The sequence below is a fragment of the Colobus angolensis genome, unplaced genomic scaffold (assembly GCF_000951035.1).
Source record: "Colobus angolensis palliatus isolate OR3802 unplaced genomic scaffold, Cang.pa_1.0 Scaffold74, whole genome shotgun sequence".
NCBI classification, from domain to species: domain Eukaryota; kingdom Metazoa; phylum Chordata; class Mammalia; order Primates; family Cercopithecidae; genus Colobus; species Colobus angolensis.
This window is the reverse complement of record NW_012121154.1, coordinates 10562642-10578281: the sequence shown is the minus strand read 5'-3', so window position 1 is coordinate 10578281 and position 15640 is coordinate 10562642. Positions and strand designations below refer to the sequence as shown.

The 15640-nt window shown below is 38.8% G+C and overlaps 1 protein-coding gene across 5 annotated transcripts in view; it reads left to right on the top strand.

Moving 5' to 3' along the window:
- Positions 1-15640, top strand: part of FBXL13 (F-box and leucine-rich repeat protein 13) — a 317665-nt gene that overhangs the window by 18283 nt on the left and 283742 nt on the right. For 3 of the 5 annotated variants that reach the window (XM_011927739.1, XM_011927738.1, XM_011927737.1), the window contains exon 2: positions 1597-1700. Coding sequence is in view for 1 of the 5 variants with exons in the window: in XM_011927736.1 (XP_011783126.1) it covers positions 1597-1700; positions 2178-2268 (195 nt within the window). In the remaining 4 variants the exon portion in view is untranslated. Of the gene's footprint in view, positions 1-1596; positions 1701-2177; positions 2269-15640 lie in introns of all 5 variants that reach the window. The other 2 variants (XR_001000225.1, XM_011927736.1) reach the window with 1 other exon arrangement.

Here is a 15640-nt window from a genome sequence, read left to right as displayed (position 1 = left end):
CGTAATGCAAACCCTCACAGTACAGTGACTTTATTGTGTTGTTTATGATGGATTTTTAGACAGAGGCAAGATAAACTGCATTTTTGTTTTACTTTAGTAGAAAATTAACACTGAATACAGAGTGGTATGTAAAAACACATTTACTTTAAAACTGTCACATTATTTGACTTTTTAACTGTATAAGAAAAAGTTTGCTGCTGCTAGAGTAAACAGACAACCCACATAGTAGGCAAAAATCTGTACATCCAACAGAGGACCAATATCCAGAATCTGCAAGGAACTCAAGCAAATTAGCAAGAAAAAAACAAACAATCCCTTCAAAAAGTAGGCTAAGGACATTAATAGACAGTTCTCAAAAGGAGATATACAGATGGCCAGCAAACATGAAAAAATGCTCAGCATCACTAATGATCAGGGAAATGCAAATCAAAATCACAATGTAATACCACGTTACTCCTGCAAGAATGGCCATAATCAAAAAACAAAACAGACAAACAAAAAAAACCAACAGATGTTGACGTGGATGCAGTGAAAAGGGAACACTTCTACACTGCTGGTGAAAATGTAAAGTGGGCTGGGCATGGTGGATCATGCCTGTAATCCCAGCACTTTCAGAGGCTGAGGCAGGCAAATCACATGAGGTCAGGAGTTCAAGACCAGTTTGACTAACATGATGAAACCCTGTCTCTACTAAAAATAGAAAAATTAGCCAGCCGGGTGTGGTGGCGGGTGCCTGTAATCCCAGCTCCTCAGGAGGCTGAGACAGGAGAGTCACTTGAATCTGGGAGGCAGAGGTTGCAGTGAACCAAGGTCGCACCATCGCACTCCAACCTGGGCGACAACAGTGAGACTGCTCAAAAAAAAAAAAGTAAATTAGTACAACCATTATGGAAAACAGTGTAGAGAGTCCTTAAAGAACTAAAAGTAGAACTACCATTTGATCAGTAGTGGGATAGCAATCCCACTACTGGGTATCTACCCAGGGGAAAAGAAGTTATACGAAAAAGATACTTGCACACACGTTTATAACAGCACAGTTCACAATTGCAAAAATATGGAAACAGCCCAAATGCCCATCAGTCAATGATTGGATAAAGAAATTGTGAGAGAGATATATATATCACATCATATATATATGATGCAATACGAGTCAGCCATAAAACGGAATGAATTAATGGCATTCATAGCAACCTGGATGGAACTAGAGACCATTATTCTAAGTGAAGTAACTCAGGAATGGAAAACCAAACATTGTATGTTCTCACTTATAAATGGGAGCTAAACTATGAGGATACAAACACATAGAATGATACAATGGACTTTGGGGACTCAGGGGAAAGGGTGGGAGGGGGTTGAGGGATAAAAGACTACAAATTGGGTTCAGTGTATACTGCTCAGGTGATAGGTGCACCAGAATCTCACAAATCACCACTAAAGAACTTACTCATGAAACCAAATACCACCTGTTCCCCGCAAACCTATGGAAATAAATAATTAAAAAAGCCCAAAACAAACTGAGCAATAAAAAGTTATCTGCTGCTTAGTAAAAACATGAAAATTCAGAAACATTGATGCCATTTCCTTTTTTTTCCCCAGGCACTGTTATGTGGTATACTTGTTACATGTCCTGAAGATCCACTGAGGTATTTAGAGGGAATGATCATGGTTATAATCAAAAGTGGTCTTCAGAATCTTCTTTGGTAAGTATTGTTTTGATTTGTGATAGGGAAATATTTTATTGTGAAGGAAAACTTTTATTGTACAGGAAAACTTTTATTGTACGGTAACAAAATAAGCATCTTGCCAATGCTTCCAATCTTAAGATTGTTAAGGAATCCTTCCACAGGCTTTTCAGTTCCAAAGACACAAACCTGTATAATTTGCCCAGTGGTTCTCAACTTGAGAAATACCGTGTATTCTCATCAGTAACGTGTTCATAGGGCCAGTTTATTTCAAGTTGGGAATGAGGAAAGGGAGGCATATCCTCCTTTTGGGGACACAGCAAAATCTTGTGAGAGTAGTTTGAAAAAGTCCTCCAGGTGATTCTGATCTGCTTCTCCTAAGGGGAAATGTGTTTTCTTTCTCCTCTCTTTCATTCCACCTACAAGAATCACTGATTTAATTATGGAACTAATTAATGAAATTAATTTTGACTGTGTTTTATGATGTTCTTAAAGGGATATGTGCATTGCTCCATCAATGAAACCAAACATTCGAAGATTGTCTGAAACTTACCTGGAACAACTTTTTGAATTGGATGATCAGCTGGTAATTATTACTAACCAAGAATATGCAAATATATATTTTAAACTTTGATGGAATTTTCCAAATATATTTTATGGGAGGTGTGAGGTCAGACTGTTTTTGGTGTTGGGGGCACCGACAAAAGTGAAGGAATAGCCACTCACATACACAAATGCATGCAAAGCCACACCCATAGTAATTTTCCCAAATTTCCAGAAAGTATTTACAAAGGTGTTTGTTCCTGCTCTTTCTGATACAATCTTTCCATTAAGTTTTCCCCCTTTCCTCTTTCTCCTTCTCCCCTGCATCTTTATAAAGATAAAAATAGCATTATGGAAAGCTTTACAAGAGGATGTTTTCTTTCCTTTCTAATCTGCTTCCTTCTGTGTTCCATTCCACCGCCCATTCTCTCTGCTGTCTGCCTTCTCAGATTAGGTTATAGGGAATCATGCTTGTAATGACATGACCAAAACATTAATGACATTCAACTTAAAAGCCAGATCTCATTGTTACTGAAAAATAGTGCCAGCAACTGGTTTTGATCTTGTAAAGAGGGCAAGGAATTAATTCAGGACATGAAGACTTTAGAACAAAGCTCATTTAAGGGAGGCTAACAGAGCAAAAGGAACGTGAAGAGAGAAATACTAGCACACATTAGATATGTGTGGAACCATGTGTGATACCTCTTTTTTTTTTTTCCCCCAGACGGAGTCTTGCTCTGAATGCCTGGGCTGGAGTGCAATGGCGCGATCCAGGCTCACTGCAACCTCCACCTCCCGGGTTCAAGCGATTCTCCTGTCTCAGCCTTCCGAGTAGCTCGGATTACAGATGCATGCTGCCTTGCCACTAAAATATAATTTTTTTGTATTTTGGTAGAAACAGGGTTTCACCATGTTGCCCAGGCTGGTCTCGAACTCCTGACCTCAGGCAATCCACCTGCCTCAGCCTCCCAAAGTGCTAGGATTACAGGTGTGAGCCACTGCGCTTGGCCCGTGTGTGATACCTCTTGATTACAGGGCTGTAGTTTGGTAGGCCCAGGTGGGTCTTGGGAGTTGCTATTGAAGTTAGATGTTGAAAAGTGGAATCAAAGCTATGTTCAAGGTGGGAGCTGAGAGGCAGAAACAATTTGAGGTATCTGTTCAGAAGGATTGGTGGTGAGTAACACTGGAAACAACAGAGAAACAATTAGAGGGCTGAGATGATTCTGAGGCACCAGTACATTGGGCATATCCCATGTGTCTCATCCTAGTTGATCTGCATCATGGTGTGTGGGTGTTTTTACTGCACTTTATTAACCACAGACTTTTGATCTACTATGGAGTGCAGATATCTGCAAATTACTGTGTTTTTGGAACTGTTTGGGGACAACCTCAGGAGCTGAGGGAGAGGCCTGGGGGACAGGATTCTGGGTCCTGTATGCCTACCCCTGTACTCCAGAATAGTTTTGGTTTCAGTATGATTTTGCTTGAAAAAAGCTTGACAGCCATTGCTAAAATATACTAAAGTTTTTGAAAGCCACTGATTTAGAGTGGTAAACCCTATCGTCAATATTATGACAAGGACCTTATATGAAGTCAGGCCAGCTGTCCAGTGTCCAGCTAGAAGCCCATAGGGAATCATTTAAAAACTGCAGATAATTCTGGCCGGGTGTGGTGGCTCACACCTCTAATTGCAGCACTTTGGGAGGCCGAGGCGGATGGATCACCTGAGGTCAGGAGTTCGAGACCAGCCTGGCCAACATGGCGAAACGCCGTCTCCACTAAAAGTACGAAAATTAGCTGTGCATGGTGGTGGGCACCTGTAATCCCAGCTACTCAGGAGGCTGAGGCAGAAGGCGAATCACTTGAACCTAGGAGGTGGAGGTTGCGATGAGCCAAGATTGCACCACTGCACTCCAGCCTGGGCGACAAGAGCATTACTCCATCTCAGAAAACAAACAAACAAAAACTGCAGAGAATGTCAAGAGACATCATAGCTACTTCAAACCTAAAGTTTTATTAGAAAAGGAATTGTTGGCTGGGTGTGGTGGGTCATGCCTGTAATCCCACTTTGGGAAACTGAGGCAGGCGGATCACCTGAGATCAGGAGCTCGAGACCAGCCTGGCCAACATGGTGAAATCCCGTCTCTACAAAAATACAAAAACTAGCTGGGCGTGGTGGCAGGCACCTGTAATCCCAGCTACTCGGGAGGGTGAGCCAGTAGAATCACTTGAACCCAGGAGGAAAAGGTTGCAGTGAGCTGAGATTGCGCCACTGCACTCCAGCCTGGGTGACAAGAATGAAACTCTGTCTCAAACAAACAAACAAAAAAACCAAAAGGGAATTGTCAGAGATATTTCATGATGTTGAAAATGCAGAAGTTAAAATATTAGAAGCTGATCCAAACTTAGAGTTATGACAGTTTGCCAAGGCATAGAAAAGTTGCCCACTTCATATAATAAGTTGGAAATAATAGAAATGAGATGGGACTTTGCAAAAGCAATGAGGGAAATATTTGTTAAGGTTAGACATGAAAGTGTGAATCTCCAGGTGTCTTAGGGTTGCTTGTTAGAGGGCTAAACCTAGGTTGGATCTAGATTAATTCATTTCTCCTCCACCCTCAGAGAAAAATGGAAAGTTTTTTTCTACAAAGAAGCAAAACACTTTAATCCTCAATGTTTTTGATATTTTAAAGTATATGCTCTAAAGCCAGGCACAGTGGCATGCACTTGTACCCCCATGTACTTAGGAGGCTGAGGTGGGAGAATTGCGTGAGGCCAGGAGTTTGAAACCAACCTGGGCAACATAGTGAGACTTCATCTATTAAAGAAAATGTATAGTATACTAAATGAATATTGGTTTTACTTTTTTTCATATGCCTTTCCTATGTAGTTTTCCATACCATTATAACTGGCAGTAAAATGATTTTTAATGTTTTAACAGAAAACTTCAAAAGTCATGAATAACTGTAATTTTTCCCATTAATTATTGATTACTTAATTGCAGGGTTTTTCAGTCTTACACTGCACAGTTCTGCACAGTGAGGACTGCCTATATGTGCTGTTAAAGTGATCTAAATATGTCCTGAGAAGGACCCTGTACTTCTATATTTAGTTCTTGTGGGAGAACTGCAACCTAGCTTAATAGGTAGACAAGATTGAAAACCTAACTGGGAGTATGTACCTATAACTATAGCTGAGACTTGGCCAATCCCAGCAGCCATACTTAAACCATTCATACACTGCTGAGTGTTCAAACTGTGTTCAAACAAGGCAAACATCAATCTGTAACCATTCTAGCTGTTCTGTACCTTACTTCCGATTTCTGTACATCATTTCTCCTTTTTGGTCTATAAATCTTCCACCAGGTGGCTGCACTGGAGTCTCTGTAAATCTGCTGTGATTCTGGGGGCTACCTGACTTGTGAAGTTTTCATTGTTCAATTAAACTCCATTGAATTTTATTTGGCTAAAGGTTTTCTTTTATCAGATGGTGTCAGAAGTGGCATCTGAAGTAGAGCTTCTGATGACCCCCGGGAGTGCTGAGTGAACTGAACAAGCAAGGTACCTGCAGGACCCACTTGTGTTCACTGATCTCTCACAGCAGCTGGGGATTGTGGATAAGCTCTGTCTTGGATTTCAGAGCTCCACAGATTTGTGTTTTGAGCTCTCCAAGTTTCTTTGAGCCAATTTCTGATCCAAACAGGGTTTGGAAGTCATGACAGAAACTGAGCTGGGTCCAGGAATGGATTTGATCCAGGAATTAATTGGCTTGGATCCAGTTAGAGGTCTCTTACACCTGACTGGTTCAGAAAGGAACTGATAGTAAGCAGTAATATTGCAGGGTTATAAAACTTGACTTTTGAAAATTCACAGGGATTTTTATGTTCTACCCCTTTGTTTCATTTTTCTTGCATGCTTAGGTAGGAAAAATCATTGGCTCAGTTAATCAAGAGACCCTGAGAGTCAAGCCAATATTTTAGGTAAAAATGAGATCCTTAATTTCTGGAAAACTAACTTCCTTCCAGCTTACATTAGGCCTGGGAGGCAGCATAGTCTTACAGAAATGGCAAAATCTTACTAAAGATAACTTGCAGTGGAATGTTCCAAATGTACAACAATGCAATTAAGAATGTTTAAAAATAAGGGCTCTCAGTAAAGTCTCTTTCAGTTAAGAACAGGTTTGGCGCTAGGGGATGTTAACTGCTATTCTGTTTTGATTAATCTGTCTTACACTTTTTGCTGACTGCTATAGGTGACAGTGTTAGGCATGCACAGGACTGGGACATGGGAAGCTTTTTCCTCCCCAAAAGGGGAAACTTGAGAGCTGATGGGATTGCTGGAAAAGATCCGTTCACTACTGACAAGTGGCCTCCTGAACTTCTCAGTGTCATTGCAATGAGTGGGTCTTGCTCTGGCCTCCCTGAGCTCTTCACCTTCCCCATCTTGCCACAGGCAATACTTTTCTTTCTCTTCCTTTCCTTTCATGTCTTTCCTGTTACTCAGGGCAGCCATCTTGCCCAGAGACCATATGCTGAAACTCCTAGTTGGAGGTTGGATTAAAGATGACAGGGGCCATCGGGGGGCAAATTTAAGCCTAACCAGTTTGATATTGGGTGCTAAACAGAGTGGCTAATGTCTGTGTTTTATCATATGTTTTTTGTTCTGGCCAAAACAAAAAAAGGTAATTTTCTTTTATGATGCAGCTTGGCCTCCAGGGCGATGGTGTGGCAAGCTGGGTCACTAGAGCTGCTCAGGGAAAGGGAAAGAGAACCCAGAAGCCTGGCATGCCAGTAAAAGGATAAGAATTTCTTACCAGTTAGATTTCTGGCTTTTTTCCTCTTTTTCTTTGTGCAAAATGTTTAAATGAATGGTAAAAATCACTGTTATCTCCTATGTAAAGTTTTGATTCATACAAAAAAGAATTCTGAGGCTTGTCTTAAGCTCTAGTGAATCTGATGTGCTTTGTGTGTGTCTTTCTGTATTGTTTTGTCATAAAGAGGAGTACCTTAGGATAAAATGTGCGCCCAAAACCTCATAAGCCTGTTGTTCAAGATGACCCTGCAAACTGGTCAGTTATGTGTTTAGGAGCTTGATCTTGTAGCCACGTGGCCATGCTTTCTCTTTTCACAATGGTGGCCTGGGTTCAGAGTTCAATCCCTAGCTTAGGGGATGAGCCTTTCTGATTGATATTTGGGTGACTTTGCCATTTTTTGATTCTCTTCCCCTCCATGAACTGTTTTGAATTTTCCTTTCTCAGAGCACCTGTGAGGTTACCTTAGGTAAAGTTTAAAAGCCAGAAATAGCAGCTCTTTGGCCTGCCTAAAGTCAGGTAATAAGAAATTTTAAAAGGATTTTATTAAAGAGTGCTGTGGTTAAAAGTCAACTTAATTAAAAATGGATATTCAAGCTCTCACAGCCTGGGACTCCTTGGGAAAAACATGAGGCACCAGAGACCCTTTCTTGGCCCTGTTCTTCCAAGAACTCCACCCTAAAGCCAGTAATCTAATTAAACTTAAAAACTGGCAAATGGAGTATCTTACAACTACTGTAGTAATCTTTGGTCTGTCTGTGTAGTTATATATGTGTTGTGTGTGTAGTGTTTGTATAATAGAACTCTAAATTGTTTAAACAAAAAAAGTGCTTAAATATTTTGAAAGAAAAATAAAAACTGTAATGCCTTTTAGTTCATGTAATTTTGGTCATCTTTGGGAAATAAAAACAGCTTTAAAGATTATTGATAAATAAATACATTTAGTCTAAATTATGCAGGCCAGGTATTAGGTTTGCTTAATATTTTTAAGGCAATAAACTGCTTTGACCCTTGAAAATTGCTCAATTTATTTTGGAGACATTAAATTTTAAATAAGGCCTGGGGATATGTGGAATTAGCCATGCTACCTAGCTATGAAAAGAAGGTTATAAAGAAAAGAGATTTTATATAAGGAAGGATCTTGTATAGTAAATTCTTGTCCTGAAGTAAAATGACTGGTTGTTTAAAAAGAGGGATGTTTAGGACAAGTCAGAAAGACCAAGCACATTGTAGATGGTCTATGTAAGTCATGAAAGGATTCCTAAAAGAAAATTTATGTACCAAAAGTGAAAGTTGCTAAGAATTAGCATTATGACATGTAACTGAGACTTGAAAAACTAGGTTTACATGCAAGGTGTGTGAGGAGAATGAAATGTGTTTTTGGTAAGAGATTGTAAGAATGCATGAGAATGTAAATTTTTACCTAGTTTAGAGGGTTAAAGGACTGTTTTAAATTAAATAGAATAAAGCTAAAGGTTTGAACAAGTTGTGGAAGGTTTGTAAAAATTGACTTTGTAAAAGAAATTCTATGTGTGAAAATATTGACTAAATTTAAAGGTGTATTCAGTTTTTCTGTAAATTGAACATTGAAATAAAAGCACAACAGGGTTTTCTTAAAGCACTAATCTGCTCTTTAACAAAAATTGGTAAAGGGTTATAAAAGGTTTATGAAAATCTCACCTCATGGTCAAACTGATTAAGATTGGATAGATTTGTCTGTGACGTTTTATTAAAAATTGGGGTTGACATTAATAGTCCACTAATGCAAGTCCACTAATGAAATTTGACTTTCTCTTTTGAACAAGATTTTCATGTAATATTAGAAGATAATGAAAAATTTTTGTTTTGTTTGCCTTTTTTTTTTTTTGAGATGGAGTCTCGCTCTGTCGCCCAGGCTGGGGTGCAGTGGCCGGATCTCAGCTCACTGCAAGCTCTGCCTCCCAGGTTTACGCCATTCTCCTGCCTCAGCCTCCCGAGTAGCTGGGACTACAGGCGCCCGCCACCTCGCCCGGCTAGTTTTTTGTTCACCGTGTTAGCCAGGATGGTCTCGATCTCCTGACCTCGTGATCCGCCCGTCTCGGCCTCCCAAAGTGCTGGGATTACGGGCTTGAGCCACCACGCGGCCTTGTTTGCCTTTTAAATACGCTACCAAAAAAAAAAGGAAAGACAAAAGACAGATTGTTTGGAAAGCTAAGTTTTCCCTCTATCAATGAGTAAAGACTTTTGCCTTTAAAAAATTTTTTGAGTCATCATTTTGGCTGAATGAATGACTTATGGTGACCTGGAATTCTAGTTCATAATATCAAGTGTTTTAAAACTTTAACATATTTAATAGGCTTCCCAAAATTAAATTTCAGCTTTAAAATGGTCTTTTCTGACCTCTAACTTTGGAATGCTACAGAGGGCCCCTGAACATCCACCCTAACCCTAACCCTCTTTTACATCTCCAAAAGAGAGGTAAACAGAATTATTTAACATGTTAAGTTACATGGGAAGCATTGTCAAAATAAAAATAATGTTTAATCTTCAGGTTATATTTTAGTGAATGATATTAATGTATGTTCTAAAATTGTATGGGGCCAGGCACGGTGGCTTATGCCTGTAATCCCAACACTTTGGGAGACGGAGGAAGGCAGATCACCTGAGGCTAGGAGTTTGAGACCAGCCTGGCCAACATGGTGAAACCCCGTCTCTACTAAAGGTACAAAAAATTAGGCATGGTGGTGAGCACCTGTAATCCCAGCTACTTGGGAGGCTGAGGCAGAAGAATCACTGGAACCCAGGAGGTGGAGATTGCAGTGAGGCAAGATCTTGCCTCTGCACTTCAGCCTGGGTGACAGAGCAAGACTCCATCTCCAAAAAAAAAAAAAAATGTATAGGATTTCTAAAATTCTAATACGTCTGAGTATATACTATCAACCATAATTATGGTTATTATGTTAAGTTATTGTCTACCACAGAAATAACCAAATTTCCTTGTATAAAACTGCTAACCCAAGTAAAACAAAAAATTAATTAAATACCAAGAAAATACTTTGCCAAGATTTTCATGTTAAACCAGCTGATACTGAAATTGATTAGATATACAATTTGAATTCCATAGTCTAAGTCTAATTGCCTATGATAACCATTAGTCATCACTGCTATGAATTTAAATTGGAAAAACAACTGGTATTCAAGAGGACATAAGTCCAATATTAAACATAGACTCATGGAAGACCAGGAAGGCTATCTTGTCCTTTCTGAGCCCTTAAAGCTTTTGTTATTAAAGGCTCTGCATTCCATGACTCATCATGGAAAAAATAAAATCATCAAAATTGAATATATTGATATAATGACTTACAAATTTCAAAAATAGTTTAAAACCAGTGTTTGGTTCCATAACCCTGGGAAGATAATCAAATCTTCAGGTATGTTTGGCTATCCGATGGGTCATTTAAACATTTATAAAGGGAGTTCATTCAATTGTCATTTTTAATGCATGTTTTATGTTACAGTAATTATTATGCCACAGTATATTTTCACCAGGTAAAGAAAGTTTTTATGGTTCATTGAGGACGATCAACTGCTTCACAATCTAGAACCTGAAGATTGGATCTTTTGAGAACATCAGAGAAAGACTGTGCTTGCCATCCACACTGCAACAAAACTTTGGAACCTTGAACCTTGAGTGCATAATCTCACAACTGAGAAGGGTCCCTCCACACTCTTGGAACTGTACACCCATTGGAACCCTAAAGGTAAAACTAACCAAGAAAGTTTCTCCCCAGAAGAAGATGACATCCTTGATGTAAACAGCTTTTCCCGAGATCACGGATCAAGACATCTGCTACTATGAGACTCTTATCTTTGAATATTTTTTCCTTATTTATGCCTCTATAGCCAATAGAAATGAAGAGGGGGTCTATTATGTGCACTTATAGGGTATACTTTCATTCATGAAGGATTTTGCAGCCAGACTTAAACATGAATAACTTTATACTTTGATGGATAAAAGATGAAGGCCCAATATAGGTGAGAAACTTTAATGGTACATATATTGCCTCATAATTAGTCAAAACTCCTCTTAACCCACATCATGGGTGAAATAGAACATTGCCAGGAGGCCTTCACTCTTCTAGAAGGACATCATTTGTTAGGTCCTTTTTCCGTGGTTTAGAATAAAAGAGGCAATAATTAGAAATGTATCCCTCATGATAGGCTGTATAGCAGATTCTAATGTAAAGTCTGTTGTTACACAACAGACTTTAAATTCTCTTGTGAAAGTTATGCTAAATAATAGAATTGGCTAAACAGATTCTGACGCTTGTGGCCTGTGGAGAAATACATCAAATGTAGATTATAAAAATTCAGTTGTAGAGAATTAATGAAAAGACCACTTAAAGCAAGTAGACTCTTTATCCAGCTCATTCTTTAATCTATTTAATTTTAGGTGGTTTGGTTTATGGGTACCCTGGGTAAGGAGCATACTCTAAACTCTTGGTGTTATCCTCCCGAGAGTCATAATAATAGTCTCCCTGGTGCACTGTATTCTCTCGAAGGTTTTAAATGCTTGTATGCAGCCATCTCTAGAATGTCAAATGGTCTCTCTTCAAATGGAAAGACAAGAGCTGAAAGAAATGTGTGACTCTGAGGATACTATAACCTATGAATGATGTGGTGAGACTGGAAACCCAAGATGATGGTAACTGAGAGTGGCACTAAGGCCCTCAATTGTGGTCACACTTTTACCTAAGTGAGAGCCTGACCAAAAAGGGGGAATCTTTTTTAAACAAAGTTATAGGAGGCCATTGTTTTGGACTAAGCTCATTCACTAGGCCCCCAACAGGCCAAACCAAACTAAAATGGGGTCACTCATGCTAAATTTGACATAATCAAATTCAGACTTTACGGAAACACATAGATCCTAGAACAGACCAGGTTTTGTTTTTCTCCAGTAAATAGGACATTCCAGCATAAAGACATACCCATAAAGAGTACCTCTACTCATACTTGTTTTTACCTTTGCAAAACTCAGTGTTCTACTGTTTCGCAGTGTGTTTCAAGACCAAATAACTACTTTTACAATGGTGATAGTGACATTGATAATTAAAGTTTTGGTCAATCTCTCAAAATTGAGAAACTGACCAAAAGCAGGGAGTTGTTAAAGTGAACTAAATGTGGCCTGAGAAGGATTCCCTGCTTCTATATTTGAGTCTTTGTGGATGAACTACAGCCTAGCTTAATAGGCAGACAAGACTGAAAACCTAACTAGGAGTATGCACCTGTATCAATAGCTGAGTCTTGGCCAATCCCATCAACCATTCATGCACTGCTGAGTGTTCAAACTGTGTTCAAATAAGGCAAACACCAATCTGTAACCAGTCCACCTGTTCTGTACCTCACTTCCGATTTCTGCATGTCATTTCCCTTTTTTTGTCTATTAATCTTGTTCCACCACGTGGCTGCACTGGAGTCTCTGAATCTGCTGTACTTCTGGGGGCTGCCCAATTCATGAATTGTTCATTGCTCAATTAAATTCCTTTACATTTAATTTGGCTGAATTTTTTTTAATCAGTGCCTATTTATAAAAGATAAATATGTCTCTTTACTTAAAGAAAAGTGAATACAGCAAACTGTGAGTAAGCCAAATAGTAAAGAAAAAGTAGGAACTGCTCTCATAACAGTAGAAGGAAAGACAATTTCATTGTTTTGACTGTTCCAAGATGAAAGAATCAACCATTGTAAGGAGGAAATGAACTTCACAGACTTGGTTCTCATTTCTTAGGAAATGAAATCTCCAGATGGTCCTTCTAACTACAAGAGAAAGCATATATACAATTTTAAAAATCTTTTTATTGTGGAAAAATTTTAATACAACACAAAAGTAGAAGGAATACCATAATGATCTAACTCATCTAACTTGAACAATAATCAGCATTTTGCCAATCTTGTTAATTTCTTCTCTCTTCCTTCATTTTTGCCAGAGTATTAGAAAGCAGATCCCAGAAATTATATTATACTGTAGTGTGCATCTCTAATAAGATACTATATTTTTAGAAAATAGAAACACAGTGCCAGTGTCTTATGAATAAATAACAAAATTCCTAAATGTCATCTAGTCCTGATTATATTCAGATGCATATTCTATATTTGAGTTTCCCAGAGTGTCTCAAAAATGCCTTTTTACATGTGGCTCTGTTCAAATCAGAATCCATACAGAGTCTGCATATTGCCCTTGGTTGTTATTTATCTAACGTCTCTAGTAATGGACAGGAATTCTCCTTGTCTTATTTTTTCCCCATGCGACTTATTTATTGAAGGAAGCAAATAATTTGCCTTGTAAAATGTCCCACATTCTCACTGCTTCCTCTAGTGTCGTTTTACTTGCTCTGTTTCCTATATTTCCTGCAAGCTGGTATTTAAATCTAGATGTTTGATTTCATTCAGGTTGCCCACTACCAACTTTTTTTGGTGACAAGAATATTGTATAGAGCTGTTGTGTTTTTCCTAGTGCATCACATCAGGGAGCACACATGATCTGGTTGAACCACTTTTAATGAATTTTGACTCTTAGAGATCTTAATATAATTCCTTATTAGTTGTATCCTACCATGCGCATATAATGATTTCCAAATAACGTTACCACAGAACCACCAACAAAAAGACTACTGAATGCAGTTTAAGAAGATTATTCAATTCTTTTTGCTTTTAAGATGTGTATATTCAGCTTGGGTGTGGTGGCTCACACCTGTAATCCTAGCACTTTGGGAGGCTGAGGCAGGTGGATCACCTGAGGTCAAGAGTTCAAGACCAGCCAGCCTGGCCAACATGGTGAAACCCTGTCTTTACTAAAAATGCAAAAAAATTAGCTGGGCGTGGTGGCACACACCTGTAATCCCAGATACATGGGAGACTGAGGCAGGAGAATTGCCTGAACCCGGAAGGCAGAGGTTGCAGTGAGCTGAGATCACGCCACTGGACTCTGGCCTGGGTGAGAGAGGTGCCATAATAAACATATGTGTGCATGTGTCTTTATAGTAGCATGATTTATAATCCTTTGGGTATATACCCAATAATGGGATTACTGGGTCAAATGGTATTTCTAGTTCTAGATCCTTGAGGAATTGCCACACTGTCTTCCACAATGGTTGAACTAATTTGCACTCCCACCAACACTGTAAAAGCATTTCTGTTTCTCCACATCCTCTCCAGCATCTGTTGTTTCCTGACTTTTTAAAGATCCCCATTCTAATGGGCATGAGATGGTATCTCATTGTGGTTTTGATTTGCATTTCTCTGATGACCAGTGATGATGAGCTTTTTTCGTATGTTTTTTGGCTGCATAAATGTCTTCTTTTGAGAAGTGTCTGTTCATATCCTTTGCCCACTTTCTGATAGGGTTGTTTTTTTCTTGTACATTTGTTTAAGTTCTTTGTAGATTCTGGATATTAGTCCTTTGTCAGATGGGTAGATTGTAAAATTTTTCTCCCATTCTGTAGGTTGCCTGTTCACTCTGATGGTAGTTTCTTTTTCCGTGCAGAAGCTCTTTAGTTCAATTAGATCCCATGTGTCTATTTTGGCTTTTGTTGCCATTGCTTTTGGTGTTTTAGTCATGACGTCTTTGCCCATGCCTATGTCCTGAATGGTATTGCCAGGTTTTCTTCTAGGGTTTTTATGGTTTTAGGTCTTACATTTAAGTCTTTAATCCATCTTGAGTTAATTTTTGTATAAGGTGTAAGGAAGGGATCCAGTTTCAGCTTTCTACATTTGGCTAGCCAGTTTTTTCAGCACAATTTCTTAAATAGAGAACCCTTTCCCCATTGCTTGTTTTTGTCAGGTTTGTCAAAGATCAGATGGTTATAGATGTGTGGTATTATTTCTGAGGGCTCTGTTCTGTTCTTTTGGTCTATATGTCTGTTTTGGTACCAGTACCATGCTGTTTTGGTTACTGTAGCCTTGTAGTATAGTTTGAAGTCAGATACTGTGATGTCTCCAGCTTTGTTCTTTTTGCTCAGGATTGCCTTGGCTATGTGGGCTTTTTTTTGTTCCATGTGAACTTTAAAGTAGTTTTTTTCCAATTCTGTAATGAAAGTCAGTGGTAGCTTGATGGGGATAGCCTTGCATCTGTAAATTACCGTGGGTAGTATGGTCATTTTCACGATATTGATTCTTCCTATGAATGAGCATGAAATGTTTTTCAGTTTGTTTATGTCCTCTTTTATTGTATTGAGCAGTGGTTTGTAGTTCTTCTTGAAGAGGTCCTTCACATCCCTTGCAAGTTGTATTCCTAGGTATTCTCTTTGTGGTAACTGTGAATGGGAGTTCATTCATGATTTGGCTCTCTGTTTGTCTGTTATTGGTGTATAGGAATTCTTGTGATTTTTGCAAATTGATTTTGTATCCTGAGACTTTGCTGAAGTTGCTTATCAGCTTAAGGAGATTTTGGGCTAAGACGATAGGTTTTTCTAAATGTACAATTACGTCATCTGCAAACAGAGACAATTTGACTTCCTCTTTTCCTAATTGGATACCCTTTATGTCTTTCTCTTGCCTGATTGCCATAGCCAGAAGAACTTCCAAAACTTGTTGAATAGGAGTGGTGAGCGAGGGCATCCTTGTCTTGT